Source organism: Rhopalosiphum padi, chromosome 2 (genome assembly GCF_020882245.1).
Source record: "Rhopalosiphum padi isolate XX-2018 chromosome 2, ASM2088224v1, whole genome shotgun sequence".
NCBI classification, from domain to species: domain Eukaryota; kingdom Metazoa; phylum Arthropoda; class Insecta; order Hemiptera; family Aphididae; genus Rhopalosiphum; species Rhopalosiphum padi.
The window spans coordinates 37390527-37413743 of record NC_083598.1 but is presented as its reverse complement, the minus strand read 5'-3'; the positions used below and the strand labels follow the sequence as shown (position 1 = coordinate 37413743).

The following is a 23217-nucleotide window of genomic DNA, read 5'->3' as shown; positions in this document are numbered from 1 at the left end:
CAGTATGTTAATCTTTGGTAAATTTTAGAACATTATATAGATTCTTGTTCTATTATTTCAATTAAAAAGCGATTTTCAATAATTTGTTGGCAGTATGAAAAAATATATTTAATTTTTAAATACATATTACTTTTTAGCATGAATTCAAAAATAACTATTTTTACATTTTATAATATGGTATACAAATTTAAAAAAAAAACACAATAATCCATTCCATATGGCATATAAAAACAGTACTTGGTACAGGTATTTTTTTTAAATTTCAATAAAGAAATCATACCTGCTTTCAGATCAGTTAGTGCTCTTATGGAATAGAATAAAGGTACTAATAATTTAAATAATAAGAGGATATTGAATTTTTCTAATAAAAAAAAACTTTATATAATTATAATACAATTTTTGATTAGCTATACACACAATAATGAAATATCTAATTTTAAGTCATACAAAACAAAACAAATCATAATATTTAAAATCTATCAACATTAAGGTATTTTTAGAAAACTGGTAACTCAAAAAATATACTTAACAAAATATATTTTATGTTATATACATACTGTGGTAAATTAATAAGTACCAGTAAATGTTATTATAATGCAATTTTAAAATACTAAAAAAAAAAAATCTAATATACATAAATGGACTAGCAAATAATATGGACTACATTGTTTTATACAAATCAATAATTTAATAATATGGATAAAAAAAAAATAATAATTGCTCCCAATTGGATTTTTAAAATAGTGAATACTAAAAATAAAAATAAATTTCATAAGATATGTTAAACCGGTAATTAAATTTAAATATGCACTGGTATTAAAAACAAAATTATCTTATGATAAATATTATTTATCTAGTATTTTTTTTACTGGAGAAAATAATTAAATTATTTTAAATTATAAAAGTAAATCTACTTTTTATTTATTCTTTAGCATTATATGTTTGAAAATCCAATAATCATGGTGAAAAATGTATTTAAAAGTATTTTTAAATAGTAAAATTATTTTAAATCCTTGTATTTTTTTTTTTGTAATAATACATTTTTACAATATTAACTTTTACATAAATTTGTATAAAATTAATGACTATTCAAAATATTTTAAAATCACATTAATACATATAATAAAACCCTGATTACAATTTAATTTTTATTAATAACAGATTTAAAATATTACTTGCAATAAAGTAAATTTTAAATTTTAATAAAAAAAATACATAAAACAATTAAGTTATTGAATACAAGTGTTTCTTTTGTAAATAAGAAAAATAAAGTACAAAATAAATATTATATTTTAAATTCAGTAATAACATGCCTAGCAATTAATATTAATAGGTACCATACAATATGCATGAGCATCTTATTTTTGTTTAGAAAAAATATTTTATATACTTTCATAGGCTGATGCCATTGTTGATGTGCCACATAGTTTATCCTAGAAAAATATACTTTAATTAATAAAAAATTATTAAAAAAATAAATCAAAACAACACAATGACAAACCTTAATTTTATCGTACAGCGAAGACCAAAATGTATGGTGAGGAATCATATTAATACCAATCTCATTAAATAAACAGGCATTTACTACAGAACCACCAACAAAGTAAACAAATGCCACAACCAAGACAAATGAAAAAAAATAGGTCCAAGATCCTGACTCCGTGCTATTATCATACGCGTCACTTAAATTTAATCCACATACTTGACTGGTTTTAAGTTCAATTGTCTATAAATATAATCCAATAATTTATTTTGATAATTAAACAAGCAAATACTAAATGTTGTTAGCCTTACACATTGGTTATCTGTGACATTCTGGAAATTTATTAGAGATTCATTTCCACTGACTGCCAATGGATCACATACCAAAATTACATCAAACTCACTATAAAATAAATTATATAATAATTAATAACTATATTAGATCAACATTTAAATAGTCTTACTGGTCATTATTTGTATAGACAAACGTTACCATATTGCTTAGCTTAACGGTAACAATATTAAAATTAGCAAGTTGTGTTGTAGAATTGGACGTCTCATTTACTGATTCAATCTAAACATAATTGTTTTTATTTTTATATGTACAATAATAAAATTTAAGTTCTTTAAAATACCATTTTTATTTTTTTATTTAATTATTACCCATTAAATTCAATAATAAATAATAAAAAAAAAATAGTAATATTAGACAAATATCAAAACTTCTATACAGGATACAATTACTTAGTTATTAAAGAAATCAAACACCTATTTGTTAATAACTCATAAATTGGGTTCAAAACTTCTAGCATCAAAAATGATCACAATATGCAGTTGAAATATAAAAACATGCTTAACGATATGCAGCTAAAACTTTTTAGTAGTAAAATGTATAAAAGTATTTTTTTTTAATTACATAAATGTAAATACTAAAGTCATATGTCGATAACAAAACTTATAATCATAACATTTTACATCAAGATAAACTATTTAAAAAAAATCTTTTGAACGTTAGTGTTATAAAATACAAAATTATAATCATATAATGTTAAGTATATGAAAAATGCACTAACATGCTATAAAATGTTCAAATTTGCTTTACAAAAAATACATACAAATGTAAGAAATACTGAACCGTACCCAAGTAATCAAGATTCTAAATAAATTCCTAAATTATAATATAGTTTTGTATATTATATAATATATAGACATGTTATATTTTAGAACAGTTGAGTTTATCAGTGGGGATACAATAACAAAAACATATTTGCAGATAGCACATTTTTTGTTAAATTAAGTATGTAGCAGATACCTTACAAAAATATTTGCTATAAATAGCAAACACAAAAATGTAGGCAAATCACTGTTTTCGCATAGTTTAGATTTAAATTTCTAAATGGTTTATAGCTACAGGCCTTCAAATTATATTTTCTACGGATATTACACACATTGTGCTCTCAGGGCCGGGTTTAAAACTAAGTTATTAAGGCTATAGTAACCTTTTATATATTGTTAATAAATTAATAAATTTGTAAATGTTTATTTATTTATTTTATTTTATTTACATATAAATGAGCTTGAGCTCAGGTTAAAATGGTACATAATATAATAAAAATATACTATTACTAATTACAGCTAAAACTTATAAACTAAGGAAGTAAGGGTCCTCATTTGCTAATTTCAACAAGTGGTTAATTGGTCCATTGGACATATTATAATTGGTTGAGCAGAGGTACAAGAAACAGAATGTTATTGCGAGTAAAACTCTAAAGCTACTTTAAAGTTAATAAGCGAGAGAAGAGTTGGAGTGTCAATTTCTAAAGAGATAAGTTTTATGAGAAAGGAGATGTTATGAGAGTATCAACGGTCAGCTAATGTGGATAGGTTGAGTTTAGATAAGACGGGGGGAATAGTCATGAGGAGGGCAACAAATTTTCAAAGTAACTGGCGTAAATTAAGAATTAACTTAAGACGCCTTCAAATTGATGACACAAATCACCACAATGATGTCATATTTTAAAAGAACATTTTTATATTATTTCAATTTTAAATAATATTCTTTGGCGCTTTTATGTTACATTACTACAGAAAAGGAGGAACTGCAGCAGAATTTTTTTAATTCTACATTAAAATATTTTAAATTAAATCATACATTTTTATAAAGATGTAAAATGTATAAAATGAGGATAAAATTATCCAACCTTTTAAATAAATGGAGAGGGGTGGGTTTATTCTTCCATCCATGCTCTTAGGGCGTTTATTCTTTATTAGTCTAGGGGTACAGTATAAGAAGATCCAGCTACGTGTGCTCTAATTCTCTGGAAATTGTGTTGCTTTAAAGAATATTCAAGAAACTATTTAATACTACAAATATAAACATATTAAATAACATAATAAGAAGTACTGTTGAAAAAACAATAACATGATAAAAAAATTTGCTCAACTCTTCAATACAATGTTTGAGACCTAAAAAAGTGCTGTAGTATCCATATTTGTTCATACAACTATACAGAGTAAAATTAAAACCATCTACCTTTAGATAATATATTCAAATAAATTTATCATCTAACCGGATACTTACAATAATTCCACTACCATTATTGAGACAAGGTTGATAATTCAACGTCTGGTCATTCGTGATATTCAGTGTCAAATTTATTCCATCTAAATTTATATTTCTGTCGTCGTTGATCGTAATACATGTACATGGAGGAGACAACTGACAATAGAACCCATCTTTCTTCAGACAGACTACTGCTGTGGCGCAAATGACGAAAAACAAAACGTGGGTCAATAACTGTTGTGAATGCATTTTCTATTCAAATTAAATTCGAGAAAAAAACAAAAACTCGTAAACCGATCTCTAAGTACTAAAATTCCGACAGATAAGTAGTAATTACTAATGATGAGATATTTCGGTGTGATTAGTGCGATACCTGTTACGTAAATCACGTAACATGGGAAATCGGAATGTTTAAAAAAAAAAAATACGACTCACGTCGACGAATTACTATCGCAGAGGGCCTAAAGCCAAAGATAATTACTAATTAGATTATTAGAGATAATAATTTAACGTAATAACCACAGGCAGCAGCGGCTGATTATTCACTGATTGATAAATAAGGATAAAAAGAATAGGAGTAGAATAAATTATTATATACAATAACAAACCTTATCTCAATTTTTTCTCCGGTGATATCACTATCTAAAAATATTCAAATGATACCAAAACGCTAGAATAGCAATGTACAATAATATTGTAATTATTTCAGATTTACAATGAGTAGACACTAGACGGTATATTAAGATAATAATTAATAATCATAATAAATTCATACTAATAATAAATAATAATATATAAATATTGTATTTAAATGTTGGATGATACAATAAAATTATATTTAAACAGAACGGGACAAGAGTATTTTTGTCTTAGCTAAGCTATCATTTACGAATAAAATTATACAAAATCATAAATGTATTTTCCCTTTAAGATACCGGACTCCAGCCTTTCTTAGCCTTGGTTTTGAATAATAATTCTGTAAAGCTATGGTATTTAGGATCATAACCATCTGCGTGTGTATTTCCTTCAGCCTGTAAATAATATTTAAATTCAGTTATTATAAGTTATAATTATGAATGACATAATATGGTCATGTAGAACAAGTAATTTAAAAATATTTATAAGAGACTTATAAGCTAATGATCAATTTTTAAATTTTATAATGATAACTAAATAGTAATTATTGCTATAAATTATTGAAATTATAATTTTAAATATTTTAAAATTTTATAAAATAAAACTTAAGATTTTAATAAAAAAATTGTATTTATATTTTAAAATGGCAATGGAAAATTAATGTATTGAAAATAATAGGTTTTTTGTTTCAGGTTAAAACAATACAAATTAAAATATAACAGTTGTTTAGTATTTGTACACATGGTGATATATTAATATATTATTGATAAAAACCAAATTTAACTTTTTTTTTTTTAATTTCTCACACTTCTAATTTATTGAAACTAAAAAAATCTTAAATAAAAGTAATGTTCAGAAGTAAAAAATGTAAGTAAATTATTTAAGTTTCAATTAGATTAATTTTATATTTGATTTTTTAACAAAACAAATTAAATAATAAACAGGCACTATTAATTATTATGTTTCATAAAGATACAATCAAAGCTGGGTTGACCTAGCAACATAATGGGAGCCTTCCCGATAGGCTGTTAACCATAAGGGCTGCTATATAGTTTTTAGTTTTTTTTTTTTTTTTTTTTATTTTTAATCTAGAATTTATACAATCTATACTACAAAAAGTACAATAAGCATAATGTATGTTTAATTAAGTGCAATAGCTTGAATGTCTTGAGAGAAGAAACCGTCCAGTGAAGATACTTCGACAATCAATAATGAAGTCATAGTTTTTAGTTAATCAAAAATTTAACCTAATATTTTAGAAATTAAGATGAACAATAAATAAAATGATTTTACAATGTTTTTTATTAAAAAATTGTTGTCACGACATTGTAAAAGAAAATTACAACAATCTTCAACTTTAAAGAGAAGTTTTACGTAACAAATATGAACTAGTTTATAATTGAGGGTAGAGCAGTACATTTCAAAATAATGTGAAAGAAAAAATATTTCAATAAAATTAGAATATTAATGCAAAAATAATTTAGAACATAATTAATCTTGTTATTATCATTTATATACTTGAAATTTGCTTAGTTCTTTAGTTTCAATCAAGTGTTTTAACATATTTCAATTTTTTTTCTATTTCTTTCAATAACATTTTTGTTAAGGTAATAAATAAGAACTTTAAAATTTAATGCATTGTTTCTTATAAGTTTTTCTTATAACAATTAAAAAATATCAAAAATTTTAATTTAATATTAAAAATTTAATTCTAAAAAACAGCTAATCATAATATTGTATTAAAAAAAAACTAAAGAACCACAGTCTAATCAAATTTCCTAGGCTAAAAAATTCTGCAAATCCATTCCCTGGTATATGTACAATAGAAAATAGAAATAGCTTAATTTGACATTAAAGAAACCACACAATTTCGTTTGATTAATTGAAAAAATTTTGTGAAATGATATAAATAAAAATAGAATATACAACTAAGATTTTTAATTGTATGTATTTATAGTAATCAATATGAATTGTTAGTCGATGATATACTAAATATTTCAACTATATATTACATATTACTTATTATCGGGACATTCAAATGTAAGCATGTACTTAGAATATTGATTAAAAAAAAAAATCCATTATATTATAAAGAAAAATATTATTCTTACTTTGAACCAAGCATGTGTAAAAACTTCAGCTTCTTCGCCAGGTATGAGAAGTTCTGGAGCATCAACAAGAGGGACGTTAAAATTAGAAATTAAATCTTCTTTACAATTGGTATATCTATAAACATAATTATGATATAAATAATTAATTATTGTAGAATTAAACACCTATGCACTACAGAAATAAATTAAATATTCTTATCTACATAATCTACTAAATGTATCTATTCCTTATTTCATCACCTAATTGCTTTTTCTTCTGATCCCACCTCCCACTTCAAGACAGTATACTCTACTTCACTCAAAAACTCATGCTCTTTTATAGCTTCTTTGTGTCTACATGATTTTTCTTTTTAAGACTCAATCCTTGAAGCCTAAATCATAAGCAATTTCTATAGGACTGGGTATTCTACAGCCCAATTTTGCCCTCTCCTTTATACCACCATTGTTTAACCTTCATGAATTTTTTTGTTGTAATAGAATAAAATATAAAAAAAATAATTTGTAACAAATAATTAATAACAACAAATTTCTCTTTCTTATTTAGTATAATCAATTTTCACTGAATATCCTAAATGATTTTTTTAAGTACCTATTGCTTATTCTTTATAAAAAACATATTTTCAATAATCCCTGGAGTTATTAAGTTTTATTTGTCCTTATTATATTGTTTATTGCTTAATTGGATATATACAACTTACTTCATTCGTACATCAGCCCAATATTGTTCTCTTGAATAAGTCCAGTCTTCTATCTTTGGATCATTCTCATCATAATTATCGATATCTAAGCGTTCTAAATCTTCCACGATTATTTCTGCATCTCCACCTTCTGACCAATCATAAACTAATACTTCAGATTTTTTGCTAAAAAAAAAATTTGTATTAATGGATTTAGTCAGAAATGTACTTGGTTTAATATATATTATTATTATTTCTCTATAGTTAATATTATACCTGATATCTCTCAAGAATTTGTATTTCAATTCGCTATCCATAGTTTCTAAAAACTTAGTATTCATTGCCTTTGAATTAACTTCATGAGGTAGTTTTCTTTCTTTTACAAGATCTAACAATCTTGGTACTGGTGCATCCAAATAGATAACCAAATGAGGATGCAACAAATCAGGCATAACATGCTTGTACAGTGTATAGTACATTTCACGTGCTGCTTTGCTGACATACTTGCATTTATGCATTGCTTCTATAAACGCAAAATCACTGTATGGACTGCGTTCAATAATTACACCTTCCCCAGTGTTTAACAAGTGTGCAATGGCGTCAATGTAATGAGCATAACGCAACTTGTATTTGATTATTTGAAACGATGCAGCATTAAAGTGCTCCGGGTTTTCAAGAAAATTCTTCTCATCAAAACTACGACAATTGACCGGCAATTGAGGGTCTAGTTTTCGCATATCGTAACCATAGTCATTTATGTAATACGTGTCCATTGAAACATCTGGCATAAAATGCATATCCAATAAATCGGCAAGCTGATGTCCAACAGCCGTCTTTCCTAAAAAAAAATTAAGTAAAAGATTGAAGTACAAAATAAATATTCTAACTATTCACACGGATAGAATATCCCAAGTTTTTTTTATTGTTATATTGTCTATAACATAACGGTATAATATTGTGGTATTATATAAGAAAATAAAATGAAGCGAGAAAACGCTTGCTTACCAATTCCGACAGGTCCTTCGAGAACGATCAACTTGCTGTTCTCATCGAAACGCGACGTTGTCTTGTCGAATAAACTCCTGAGCATCGTATAGTCCTTCTCTTTGTACGGGAACGGCGCAGGTTTCTGCGGTTTTGGTCCAATGGACGCTTGCAGAGCCTTGCCTATGATGTGCCGAGTAGACGGTGGCGCGCGAAAGAGAATCCTTTTAACGTTAGTCAAAGCCATTTTGATCGACTGCCCGGTGGGCTGAACTAATCTTAATCCACTGTGTCGATTTGTTTCAAAAAAGAAGACTCTGTGACGGATATCAAAATAAATATGTAATAGTTATACGTAAATTATTGAACTTATCTCAAGTCTCTACTTACCACAGAATATTATATTTATTACTTGCGGACGACTTTCGTATTCGTATCCGCAGACATATGATTTTCAGTTATCAGTCATCACCGTATCATTCGGAAGGTCGTCACCATAACCATAGAGAGTGACAGATACAGTGCGGGCTCACCGACTACGACACACCGTCGGGTTGGCAACGTGGACCGTGAAAATAATTCCACAACTTTGTACTTTGAATGATAAATGATTCAAAGCAGCTGCTTGCAGTGGCCTACCAATAATTGTCAAACAATTTGACTCAACAGCAGCTGTAAACTGATACTATCCATGAAATCTAATGTTCATGATAACAATCATAAAAACATTAGAACTATTACAATAGCAATGGGCTCAACGTCGTCCTTGAGTCCTTCAACGTAGTGAAGCTACCGCTACCTGTCGGCGCTCTGCGTTATCACAGCCCACCGCCGCGGTTTTTTCCATACGAGACACCCGAGACCCGACCCGACCCGATCCATCGTCGGTGGCGCGTGCGATTCTCGATGTTTATTATTATAAAGTAAAGCGCACCGCGCCGCGCGAGACAGTAATCAGTATAGCGTCCGCTGCCCGACCCGATAGCTGGCATGATGTGCATGGTTTCTCACAGCCGCCAACGACTATTCACGAACGCGACATCCGCCAAACGCACCGCCGTCAAAGCAAAACGTCAACCGCCGCACGACGAAGATCGCTCCACTGCCGGACGACTACTCCGCCGCCGCCGACTTTCGCTTAAAAAGTTTCGTTGTTCAACCGCGGCCGTGTACACGCGGATACGACCACCATGCCCCGTGGAAAGCGCAGGCCCAATCAACACCACAAGTCGACAACGGGTAAGAAACAGTCGAAACAGATCTGAAAGATCTGAAGTTTTTCATTGCCTCAAACGTTTTCATTGTCGTACTTTCGCATTGACGTCACCGATTGCGCGCGGTGTGGCAACGACACGCTTATTGCGTATTTTCGCGATTTGGTGCGGTGGCGGTGGTGGAGGGGTAAGTCGCCATGTGCCCACCGCGCGCCGTTGTTGTGGCGCCACGCCGCGTTTTTCCCGCATGGCCTCGGAAAATACGCCACTGCCGGTATTTTCGTCTTCGTGTCCGTCGTCGTCTCCCCCCCTCCCACCTTAGTCGTCGATCGTTGCGATTTCGATGAATATTTTTATAATTTTTTTTCTGCGTTTACTCGGACGACCCTGAACGTATACGAAAATCAAGGCTCGCTGCCGATCGCTTGAATATTTTAATGAACGGTATACCGTTGATTTTTTTTCAATTACCTTCCTGCTGTGCAGTGTACACTAAAATTTGCTAGTTGTTTTTGATTTTTCCTATTGAAAAGTTGCTAGCGAACATTTACTTATTCCACGTACATTGTAATCGACATTCGCTACCGAGCAAAGCTCCCCACTGAGCACAAATCTGGAATACGAACAATAATATACCTATAACCTATATATCGATTTTAGCAGATACTTGGGTACTTACTAATCCTAAAGTTTATTAAAATTTAACTGTGTTTATTGTTAGTGAATTAAAATGATTTATTTTAAATAATGACAAACAAACTCTTAAATTTAACTAGTACCTTATTTAACGACAGAACAAGGTACAACTCAGTGGATGATCAGAATATCTATCATTAAATGTAACAACAGATAGTCAAGGTATCGGCCTACTGAGTTTTAGGATTTCTGACGTTTTATTACAGCTACAGATATTGTATGATCTAATGATACAATAATCAATTATATTATACTTTCTATTTATGTTTGTACTAATTTATTATTATCATAGAAACATAAAATCATGAGCAAACAACTTTGAGCAGCCCACCAAAATTTTCAGATTTTCTCAGTAACTCATAGGCCCAATCTAGACCTTATTAAATTAGATTAATGATATTATAACTAAATATTTGTCTGCTCATAATTAGGAATTATATATTTATGTAATTTGGTTTGAAAAGTTCCTGATTTGGCCACTAATTTCTAAACCATTATTAATATATCTTATTTTTCAATTTTGGTAGTTAAAGTAGCTTAAAGAATTGGTATGTAATTTGTCCAAATTACAATTATTTAATACACAATTCAAGTAAATAAATGGTATATTTTCAAAGTGTTAAGCATAATAAGTAGTAACCTAACCTAATTAATCTATAAGATTTTATAATATATTATACAATATAAGGTCATATTATTTATTTACTGGCTATTATTTTTTATAGTGAGTACCTACAGATAAATATTTTATCAGCCTTTTATTTAAAAGTATATATATTATCATTAATGTGTTCTACATAACTAAATACCTATTAATAAATGTAATATTTAATTATAATGTGGATGTTGACAATTTTACTTATCATTCAATAACAATAATTTTTTGTTTTTATAATATTATTTAAACTATTAGGTAATTGTTATTTAGTTACTAATGTAGTAATGTAGGTACTATACATATATTTGTTATATTAGCTTATAATTTATAGTATATTCAATGCCGCCACTAAATTAACAATTAATTTTAAAATAATTAGGTAGTTCAAATAAACTTAAATGTTCTTAATGTAAATTAAAATATTAATAGTTATAGACATATAGTTCTTCTAAATTCTTCAAAATGTTGTATTACACACTTAGGTATTAATGTTTATTATTTTTAAATGTAATTAACATCCATAAAATGTACAACATTTTCAGATTCTATACATTGCTAAAAGTTGTTTCAAGTATTTACCTATAGATGTAGTAGATATAGTTCACTAGTGAAAGTCATGTTGAATCTGAAAATTAGATCAGTGATGTAATAATAATTATATAATAATATATATCTAATAAAATTCAAGCCTTCAAATATCTTTGAATTAATATTGATATATTTATGATTATGTTTTAAAATCTATCATTCTTTGATTATGTTGCTTAATTCAACTAATACCTATATTTATAAATATTAAAAAATTTGTTAACAAATTCATTTAAAAATCTTTTCACTAACCTTATTACTTAAAAAATGTTATTAAACTATACATCTTTAAAGAAAACCTTCATTCATTTAAATTAATTATATTTTTTAGATGTACTAGCTGGAAAAGGACGTGATTTAGACATGTCTGATGATGAGTCATATAATGATAATGCGAGTGTAATCAGTAATATATCTTGTAGCACATCAAATGAAGAACGTTCATGTAAGTATTCTATTAACTGTATTACAAACATAATTACACCCTTAAATTTTAATATTAATATATAGGTATTGCTACTGATGAAACTGATGATGCTCAGAATGATGCATTTGAAGAGAAACTAAGTGACGCAATTGATGGCTTATCGCAGAAGTCTGCGCAAGGACGTACATTAAGTTTTGAAGCTGTTTGTAATATATTTTGCAAGAAATATATACCCGATTATATTTTAAATAGGTATGTGATATGCTATGAAATTAAATCCACCTACAGGATTTTTGTTGAAAAATAAAATAAATTGTAATGTTAATTTGTTTTTCCAGGCGTATGACAATAACTGATTCCATTGAGCGTGCTCTTAAAAAAGGTGGTGATAATGAAAAAGCTGCAGCAGCTAATTTAGCAAGTTTGTTATGTATACAATTAGGTGCAATGGACATGGCAGAACATTCTTGTCAAGAACTGTTACCTGTACTAATGTTTGTTGTTAATGATGAATCTGTTCCTTTATTGGCCCGAGAAAAGGTAATTAATTGTTTCTGCCCATATCTAAATTATACTACTATTTCTATATATTAGGTTAATTTAAAATTTTTATTTTAAATATTTTATTTCAGTGCTGTTTGGCCATAGCTTTACTGACTTTTATTAGTTGTAATGAAGAAATTGAAGCAGCTATGCAATTAATGCGGAACTTATGGAGCCGTTTATTACACTCAACAATTATTTCTCCACCGATAGCAGCTCTATATTCCGCAGCATTATCGTCTTGGTCTCTGCTGCTGTCTACTGTATCAATTAGAAATTCTACTATTATTCCGTAAGTTTTCTACAGGGTTCTATACTATTGTAAATTAAAATTAACACTAATTCATACATTTCTTTCAATTTTAGTACTTTAGCAGAATTGAGTACTCTCTTAGACTCGCCACATCTTGAAGTGAGAATGGCTACTGGTGAATTAATAACAGTTTTATTAGAAATGGCTCGTGAATGTGAAGATATGGATGAATATGAGCCAGATGAAGAATTTATTAATAAATTACGTGAACTAGCAACAGACTCGCAAAAGTATAGAGCTAAAAAAGATAGGAAAACACAAAGATCAAACTTCAGACAAATCCTTCATTATGTAGAAGTAAGTTACAGAAAGACTATAGAAAATAACATAATGTTTAAAATATTAATTTATCATATGTTTTGTATAGTTGGATGAACCTCCAAATATTCAAATACGTTTTGGCCAAGAAATATTAACAATGAATTCGTGGATCATTAAAAAGCAATATGATGTTCTGTGTCAAGCATTGGGATCTGGAATGAACATGCATATGACAGAAAACGATCTAGTTCGTGATATATTGAGCCTTGGTCCTAAATTATGTCAAACAAAACTTTTAAATAATAAACAGTCAAAGCTGGAAAGGGTAACTTGAAAAATTATAAATTCAACTAAAAAAATATATATTGTATTACATTTATTTATCTGTATGTTTCTCTTTCTAACAGCAACAAATTAATGCTGCCAACTTCAAGGTACGCACAAAAACTAGAGGAAAAGTACGAGATAAAAGAATAGCTTTTATTGATTAATGAATCATAAACTATTTTAGTAAATTATTATATTATATTATAATTTAAAACCACTTGAGCATGTGATAAATACTGTTGTTAATGTTTTGTTTTTATTTAATCATTACAGTTTTTCCATGTGTATTGTGAAATATTGTATGTTTTTTTAAAACAATTGGGGTTTATCTTAATTACTAATTATTTAGAATGTTTTAAATAATTTAGAGGGACATTCAAGTTTACTAATCTATTTTAATGTATTTAAAGTTGCATACTTCTTATCTCTTTTTATCAAATAATGCTGTTTTAATAACAAACGCGGTGCCTGTTGTACTACTAAATACAATTTGTAACTTATTACTGCCATTTTTGTTACATTGAGACTGAAAAATGTATAAGTAATTGTATCATAAAAAAAAAAAATGTCATCTGTGTCAAGAATGATTTTTTTAAATTTTTATGTGTTAGCAAGACTTATTTTAATTTCCAGTTTATCAATTGCAATAGATATCAATTCACAGAGTTTTTGTTGCTTTAATAAATTATTAATTAAAATATCAGTAGTTACAGGCATCTATAAATATTGTTTAGTTTAGTTAACTATATTCATCTATTAATTATAAGTGTATAAAGTAGCATGTACTTCTATTATTATATCTTTCTTTAAATAAATCTTTAAAGAATAAACAATTATGTGTTTTTATTTAAAAGGCTAACCTTTTCTCTAATTAGGTCACATTCATTTTACAATTTTTAGAAAGTAATAGATTATTGTTTATAATAAATTGTAAGAACATGTAAGTTAAACATTATGTAACATAGGTAATTTATTAATGATTTGCATTAAACACATTTAGTTTTGGATTATCTTGATTATTTTATCTTAATTAATATTCTATATAAAACCATATAAATTCAATCATTAATCTCCCACTCAAAAATCAAATCACAAAAACTCGGAATTTCCGAACACTTAGTTCATTTACACAAGTGCTTATCAAACATTCTTGTTAATATGCATGCAGATTATCTGCTGTAGACTTTCATCAGAAAATAAAACAATACTGTTTATGTAAATGTTCTTAGCCCGAAGAACATTTCAGTAAACTAATTTGAAAATTCTGTTGTGAGTGTTGTGACCAATTTCAAATGTTACCCCTAAACATTATGAATGTGTACTCGACGAAAACACAAAATCGTGATTTTAAAATCAATACGTTATGGTCAAACACCAATTTCAATAACGCGTGAGTACTTTACATTATAAATTATAATATATAATATAATTGGTTGTTAGCTGTACATTACGAATTATAATTTATAATAATAGGCATGTAACCTGTACATCTGGGGTGGTAATTTTCAAACGACATGAAAATCGTGTTCTATGGTAGTTATTATTACTCCGTTGTTAAACAACCGTCGACTAAACGAATATTATATGATATGATCCACTAACCTTATAAACACGATTTTTGAGCTACTGCCAATGATTATTTTTACTTTATAGTGTCTATTCTAAACCTTTAACAAAAAATACATGCGAAAATTTTGTTTTTAACATGCTCCGCAAAATCACGGCGATGACGCTCGGCATCGGTCATATCCTGCATTGGAACGACAGGAATCTCCTCGAGTTTCCTGAAGACTTGAAACAGAACAGGGACCGGGTGTATCAACTCTACATAAAAAACAACTTCATCGAAGTACTAGTAAGTCAAAGCTGTACTATAATATAGGGCATATGCACTTTATATCTATCTATATTATATACATACAGGGATGGCATTTCAGCCTCTCTCATAAGGGGCTGCTAACATTTTATAATGAAAATTATTATTGCTAAACAAATCCCATAATTGTATTAAAGCATTTTTTTTCTCAAAATTAAATATAACTATGTATAACATAGTAAAAATGAAATGATAATACACTTATGCATGTAAACTATAAATAAATATAATATCTATTAATATTGTAATCAGGAAGAAAAATAGTCCGACTCAAGCAAAGCTGGTTAATAAAGCTAGTAAATATATCTACATTGATTCACAATATTACACACATGCAATAAAATGTAATATGTATGGTATTATTTATAATACAAATTGAATATTTAAACTTGAATGCCATAACCAAAGTATTATCGATTAACATCTAGGCCAGCTATGGATAAAAATTTCAAAGGGTTGCGAGTTCCCCCACCACCCACCATCGAATTGCACTCCTGATTATATAATATTCAATTCATGCCCGTCAATACCTAGTACATTTTCCATTCCTTATCTTCATATTATTTATTAGTGATATGTATCGTAAGAAATAAACAACACGTTTTATTTTGCTCACGAGTGTTTGATATATAAGTACTAACCTCATAGCCTAAGGTAAAAAGAGGAGGTTCCACGAAACAGAAACTATTTCTCAAGGGTTCCGTGGTCGTAAAAGTTTGGAAACTGTTGCACGTTGCCCTAGACGATATTAACAATAAAAACGGCAAATTAAAATATAATATAAATTTTAATTTTGTACTACCTATTGGCCATTATTTATAAATAACAACGTTAAAAATGTCCACTTGCAATTTTTGTCGCACGGCTATATTAAACAGTCACCTTTAAAATTGTTGAAACTGACGATCTGTTGCTGTCTACATAGGTACCTTTTATTTTTATTTTTTAACATAATATATGTGCAGCCAGGATGGATTAACAGCTTGGCTAAATTGACTCACATCTACGTGGACAACAACAAACTGTCGACATTTCCCGCGGAACTTTGTGAATTGAAGGGGTTGGAAGTGCTGTGCGCGCCGCACAACTCTATAACGGAGATACCTTCCACGCTCACTGCGCTCAAGCGACTGACGCAGCTGAACTTGTCCCGCAACCGAATAAGAAACGTTCCCGGCGGTAAGTCACTATACATGTTACAAAACTTAAAAAACGAATTCAAATAGTTTCAAAATTTAAATTCATAAATGTGGAAATATTACTATTTATAAAATATAAACCTTGTCGCCTTATATCAAATTATTCGGATGTATAGGTGCACACTTTTATTTTAATAATTTTATACGCATATAGTTAATAACATGTTCAACTTATTATCTTAGTATACTGGCTACTTTATAAGATGATGATATTCAACTTCCATCGCTCTGTTGAGTATTTTCATGTAAATTGTGTGGTATTCGTAATGATTAACATACATATATGTACGTCATGGGCGTAGGTAAGGGGGGAGGGTTGGGTGTTCAAACATCCCCCGAAATTAAATAAAACAATTGTATTATTTAATACATACAAATAAATTATTCATAATTTTATAATATTAATATAGATTTAGACAAAAAACTCTCCGAAAATATTTCCTACCTACGCCCATGATGTACGTTACCATAAGTAATGGCATAATGGTCATAACGTATAGGTACCAAACTACCAAATAACCAAATATAGAAAATCAATAATAATAAGATAAAGTTAGCATATACACGAATACACGATATCCTCTTATTTCTTAATATATAATTAATAATTATTAATTAAAACGTTATCACAGATTAAATAAAACTTTATTTAATCAATTTCACTAATAACTATTTAATCTATGATGGCTGATGTCATTGTTATTGTCGTGTTACTAAACGTAATTTGTCACCTCGCTCTTGCTATAAAGACTATCTTGTGCTAACGTACACAATTAGATATATAGTCTAAAAATTAATACTACATATTCACCTCTTAACAGTCTTAACAACAAATACTAATCATTATTTATTATAAACATAATTTATTTTAAACGAAAGACAAATATATTTATTGTATTATTAAGTAGCTCTATCAGATTGGTATATTATGTATAATTCAAACCAAACACTAAAACAGCGCACAATTGTGGTCAACGGCACAATTAAAACAATATACCTACTAAACGTAGAAAACTATCGATTTACTATTTTATAGACGATACACATAATACGTAAAGGTAAATTAAATATTAATTGACGAAAGCATAATTTTACGCAATACTCATATATTATAGCCGTACGCGAAGGTACTCAACTAAAATTCATATGTTACTTATCGAAATTCTTACATCTATATTATGCTGCTATTTGTTTTCTGTTTTCTTTTTCATTGTAATGTACCTACATTTTATTGTTTATTTATAATTTGTGTGCACTAAACTAGATTCCTGAAAACTATATTTAAGATTATAAACATATTTTATTCAAAGATACATAAATACGTTACCATTAATTTTCTATATAATACAAGAGGTCCAATGAACAGTTGAAAATTTCATGTTAAGACGCTGCAGTTCTATTAAAATAGTATTAATAGTCAAATAGATGCCTAATACAAATTACAATTAAATGATAACTTAATAATAGGTACAAAGCGATAATTAATAAATAGCTTATTTATAATTCATTTGATTTTTATCTCACGGATAGACATAGTTTGGTTGATCATATTTTAAAAACGTATATAGTTATAATTTAAATTATATTTAAAAAGAATAACCTAATCATATGTTTTTCCATTTTAAACATTTCTTTTTTTTAACTTTTTGAGTATATTTTGTTAATTTTTAATGTATATAATTACACAGTTTTTTAATTGTAATGCAATGTCTTGAGTATTATATATTATGATCAGGGCTCGGATTTTATAGCATTTGCTAATTATTATAGAATACAGATAAAAATAGCAGAGTGAGCTATAAATTTGTTTTATGCACTAGGGACTCCAAATCTGAAATTTTATAATGCTATGTTTTGCATATTTGAAGTATTTTAGGTTTTTTCGAAAATTATAAAAATGTTGTCATTTATTTTAATTTTTTTTTTTTTTTTTAATACATATGAAAAATACCCACATTTTTATTAATATTAAAGTCTATTTTTAAATAGTCTGGCGTATTGGCCTATCGAACAGTAATTAAAAATGTAAACAAACAGTAGTTTTTAATTAATTATAAATGTACGTATTATAATTCATAAGTAATCTATAGTTAATAAATATAAGTTTTTTTTTAATTATGAACAGAATACATTTTTATTTTTGCTATTTTTCATGTTTTTAGGGCATATTATAGCGCATATTTAATTTATTTTTAGTACTATAAAATCCGAGCCCTGATTATGATTGTATTTAAATTTCTATGGTAGCGTATTTATTTACACGCTTACAATTCACCTGTATGATCTCTCTCTTTATATCTATATATATATATATATATACGTATAGACGTTTTAAACATGCCATCTCTGTGGCTATTGGACTTGTCTCACAACGAAATCCAAACTCTGCCGGAAGTCTATCCAGATGGATTGTATTACGGGGAAATATTGTTGAACGGAAATAAACTGATCTCTGTGCCGGACAATCTCAGTCGTCTGAAGAACATCGAATACCTATCGCTGGCCCACAACAAGCTCCTGTACGCTCCAGCGGTGGCTTTCAGGTCGGAAGCCAATATCAACATAGACCACAATCCTTTCTTGAATTACGTGCCAGCCACTATTAAGTATATATTAATAGTAAATTTATTTATTTATTTAAATTAATAATGCCTAATAAGTAATAAGACTACAGTACAGATAGTATTGATAGTAATATAGTATATAATAATTATATGCCTTCCTAATTTAAAATCTAAAATAACACTATAGTCTATAACGTTTATAACAGTATAGTTATAAATTATAATGCATCATATAAAAATAATTTATATAATCGTCCAGGTTTATTATTTTTTAGTATCAGATAAAACGAATACATTTTTATTCAAGGTTTTTTAATCAATTAACAGAAAATAGATTCCATTTTCGATGACCGAATTCTTAAAAAGCTATAAGCTGTAAGGAACATCGTCACATCGATAAAACATTTGGCAAATAAAAACCCAATGCTTTGATGGTTTTAAAAATATAAGTTCGATATGAATGAAAAATTAAAGATATTCGATTAAGATTTAATATCGAGGTCACATATATTATCTGACTCAATTAAATAAGGTCCACCAATTGAGTATAGATAATCAAACAAAATTTTGTTTTTAGTTCTATTATAAATAAAACTTTTAATTTTGATCATTTATACGATAGGTATAGATACACAATTTTAACTCCGGTTCAGATCATCTTATAATACAATATGGCAGTCATCTACATTCAACGTGATAAATAATAAAATACTGTAGCTTAAATAATAAGATCATCAACAATTTTAAACTTGCAATTAACCTCTATTATACCGGTGGTGTATTCAAGAATTGAATAGGGACGAGACAAAAGGAGTTTTTTCCCTCCTCTCTAATAAACCATGAACCAAACGTCATTGATATCGTTACATAGTTTCGTTCTAATCAATCGAAGTCGAGACATCAATTATTTCTCCCATATTAAATATTTTAAATGTAATTTTATTGTTGTTATGCATAGTAAATATAATATGTTGATAAATGTATGTATAAGAATTTCATAAAGAACTACACTTCACCATCGGCGTAACTATAGGGTAGGCTTAGTCCCCCTGTATTTGTATTTGGCCCCCTATAAGGCTTTAATTTTTAGCCTCAATTAGCCTTCAAATTATTTTTAACTTTGGTTTTCTAGGACTCTAGCCTACTAAATCCTACTAATCCTAGTTACGCCCATGCACTTCACTTCTATATGATATATCATAATTCACTATGTTATAAATTATAATAATAAATGGAAACAAAACTTTCATAATTCACTTTTAAGTTTTAACTGATAAATGATAAAGATAAGCCTTACATAACACATATAAAAAAAAGTTGTCACCGATAATAAAGTCTATAGTTAAAAGGACTTTTGAAAATTGTTCTCCCTCCAAATTAAACTTTGGCTCCACCACTGCCTTATGTATGTATAATTGCATAATTATAACATTAAATATACACTATCAAATGTACCTATAGACATATTACATAGTATTTATTTTTAATTTTTCGCAAAAGTATTTTTTAATACCCATTTAAATATGTATATTACTGTTATCAGAGCTGAAAATTGTGGTACTCAACAATTTCTGGAAGCACACATGTTGCCGAACATAACATTGACGTGCAACTGTCGCGATCTGATTATATCACCTAAAATCAAAGAAGTGTTCAGTGTCCGAGGAAATGCACACTGTCCCACATTGAAAGAATTTGCCCTCAGGGCGCTCTACGTTTGGAAGACGCCATTTTCCAAGGATTGTGTCCCCAGACATTTGTGCGAACAATTGTCGTCTGGCCCAGCTGCTTCCTGTATGCAATGTTTGAGACCCATGTTCACATACAGCTATGTGTGCTTATTACAATATGAGTAAGATATTTTACATATTGTCATTTTATAGGTATAAATAATTAAGAAGTATTTAAATATGTAGGTAGCTATAATAGTACTATGAAGTATGATATAATAATTCATAAATACCTATTATGTGTTTTTATGGCCACAGTAAATATACCTAATGATATGATTAATGATTTTCTGATTCTTAAGTTTTTTTTTCAGATCACACACTCATTTCAATGCCCAATATTTTTGTTCTAAATCATGTCATGGAGCATTTAAACAATTAATAACAAATCGTTACCAAATGGTTTTACAAGAATTGAATTTTAAAATTAAACCTTATGATTTTTTTCAAAGTTGATTGTTATTTATTATTTATAATTAATATCTATTATTATTGTCATTATTTTTATTTACATTCTTGATGTTCCTAATTTTACTATTTTATTTATTTATTGAATTCCAAATATAATGATTATTTATTTTATAATATATGTACTGTACTGCATCTAATGGCATATTATTACCTATAGGTACATATATAGTGTACCTCGCGATATCTGCAAACTATTATGACTACTTTGTACGTTCTTGTACCTTTGTAAATTATTTGATTCTATAAGCTGAGCGATGATGAATGTATTATTTTACAATGATGTGTGTTTTATTATTTTTTTTTTTTTTGTGTACACGATAAAGTAGTTGATAAAATGCTTCCAGTCTTAACTTTGAAAGTGGTTTTGAATATCAAATTGGATTTAATTTGTACTTTGAAGAGGTCAAAATTAAATAATTTTTTTTAATCAGAGAAAACAAACAAAAATTAGACAAAAACAAGAATTTTTTCACTAAACCAGTTATTGAATAAATTGATTTATTTATTTTGTTATAATTTAAATTTTCAAAAATCTAAACATTATGCAAATATTTATTTTTATAGACATTTGTAGTTCAAATTTTGTTTAAATTATGTAATTTAACGACGAATAACAAAGTTTATTATTTTGTCAAAATAAAATTCAAAAACATTATCCATGAGGATTGAGAATGTAGAAAATTTACATATATTATAAATTTTACTATACGTAATGCAGTTTTCAAAATACGTTGATTAATTTTAAGAGATTTTCTTTTTATAATACGAACTTATTTATACAGTTTTACGGTATTAACAGTAAGGTGTTATTTAACTCAACATTTAATAACAATAATATTATGATATGGTAATAAACTATAAATATACATGTATTGCTATAAAAATTAAATACTAATAATAAAATAAATTACAAAGACTACTACTCTAGTTTGATAAAATAAAAAATGATTCGAATTCAAGTTTAACACATCCATTAAAGTGATTTCTCTTGACATGGTAGATACCAAACTTACTGTACAGTAGAATAATAGATGATGGATTTCCAGGTTTTTTGTTGGGTTTTAACCTTTAAAACTCGAATAAAATATGTAGGTACTTGCGATTCGAATAATTATTAATAATTGAATAAAAAACCAGGTCTTTTACGTGTACACAAATATGTATAATTTATATGTTTTATAACATAATTTAACCAAAGCAATTTTCACAACAATAACGCCAATTACCAAATAGATATTAATTAATCAAGTACAATAACAAAAATACTTAAAAACTGCTGTGACAAGATAAATGGACAAAAAAAGAGAGAGAACCGACGACGTTCGTGTGAAACGAACTAGGACATAGGGTTAAGAACACGGGACGACTGATAACGACGCGAATGCGACATGCAGACCACGAGAAAAATCAGTACGATGTTGTGCACTTGGATAGCGGCGGCGGCGGCGAGAATTGACAGAAACTCAGGTGAGTGCAAGATGCATTTAAAATAGAGTGCAACGTCTAGAACCGAAGCTATAGACCGGATAGCAGCCGACCGCTCGTGCTCGACCCATGGGATACCAGGGTGAAAATTCGATGGAAAACTGGTTCATGTCCGAATATAGTCCGATACGTCGCTTCGGCGCCCGGCCGGCCGGTCGATTTTCATAACCAACCCCCATGACGCTGTGGCGTCCGTCTCCTCATTTTGGCATACATAATAATCTATCGGGTTTTTATTTTTTATTTTGGGGTGTTTGCCAAAACTTTTTCCATAATGGTTTCTTTCGACGTTAGGAATGGATAACTATTTTGACAGTCTGTCAATTTCAGAGTATGAAAAGCAAAATTATGAATTAAAAATTATCTCCATGCTCCACGATATACCTACTATACGGATATCGGGATTTCGGCT

The 23217-nt window shown here is 28.2% G+C and overlaps 4 protein-coding genes and 1 long non-coding RNA gene across 5 annotated transcripts; 2 read left to right on the top strand and 3 right to left on the bottom strand.

Annotated features, from left to right (window-relative positions):
- Positions 1–82: 82 nt before the first annotated feature.
- Positions 83–4617, bottom strand: LOC132923496 (uncharacterized). Its single transcript, XM_060987532.1, has 5 exons — positions 4064–4617; positions 1947–2056; positions 1795–1885; positions 1502–1726; positions 83–1433 (listed from the first exon to the last, which is right to left on the bottom strand). The coding sequence occupies exons 1-5, from the start codon at positions 4292–4294 to the stop codon at positions 1383–1385; spliced, it is 708 nt and encodes a 235-aa protein (XP_060843515.1). The 5' UTR covers positions 4295–4617; the 3' UTR covers positions 83–1382.
- A 213-nt stretch (positions 4618–4830) lies between these two features.
- LOC132923494 (NADH dehydrogenase [ubiquinone] 1 alpha subcomplex subunit 10, mitochondrial) lies at positions 4831–9110 on the bottom strand. The gene is made up of 6 exons (XM_060987530.1): positions 8844–9110; positions 8475–8770; positions 7746–8307; positions 7491–7655; positions 6793–6907; positions 4831–5076 (listed from the first exon to the last, which is right to left on the bottom strand). Exons 2-6 carry the CDS (start codon positions 8698–8700, stop codon positions 4972–4974), a joined length of 1173 nt encoding a protein of 390 aa, XP_060843513.1. The 5' UTR covers positions 8701–8770; positions 8844–9110; the 3' UTR covers positions 4831–4971.
- A 215-nt stretch (positions 9111–9325) lies between these two features.
- On the top strand, positions 9326–14313 carry LOC132923493 (interferon-related developmental regulator 2). The gene is made up of 8 exons (XM_060987529.1): positions 9326–9692; positions 11941–12054; positions 12120–12288; positions 12375–12576; positions 12669–12871; positions 12946–13189; positions 13260–13478; positions 13561–14313. Exons 1-8 carry the CDS (start codon positions 9644–9646, stop codon positions 13642–13644), a joined length of 1284 nt encoding a protein of 427 aa, XP_060843512.1. The 5' UTR covers positions 9326–9643; the 3' UTR covers positions 13645–14313.
- On the bottom strand, positions 11370–16364 carry LOC132923497 (uncharacterized). The gene is made up of 3 exons (XR_009661181.1): positions 16239–16364; positions 15998–16094; positions 11370–11646 (listed from the first exon to the last, which is right to left on the bottom strand). It is a non-coding gene; the product is annotated as an uncharacterized LOC132923497 (long non-coding RNA).
- On the top strand, positions 14617–21452 carry LOC132923495 (leucine-rich repeat and death domain-containing protein 1-like). The gene is made up of 5 exons (XM_060987531.1): positions 14617–15335; positions 16322–16535; positions 18882–19161; positions 20663–20971; positions 21164–21452. The coding sequence occupies exons 1-5, from the start codon at positions 15186–15188 to the stop codon at positions 21303–21305; spliced, it is 1095 nt and encodes a 364-aa protein (XP_060843514.1). The 5' UTR covers positions 14617–15185; the 3' UTR covers positions 21306–21452.
- Positions 21453–23217: the final 1765 nt, after the last annotated feature.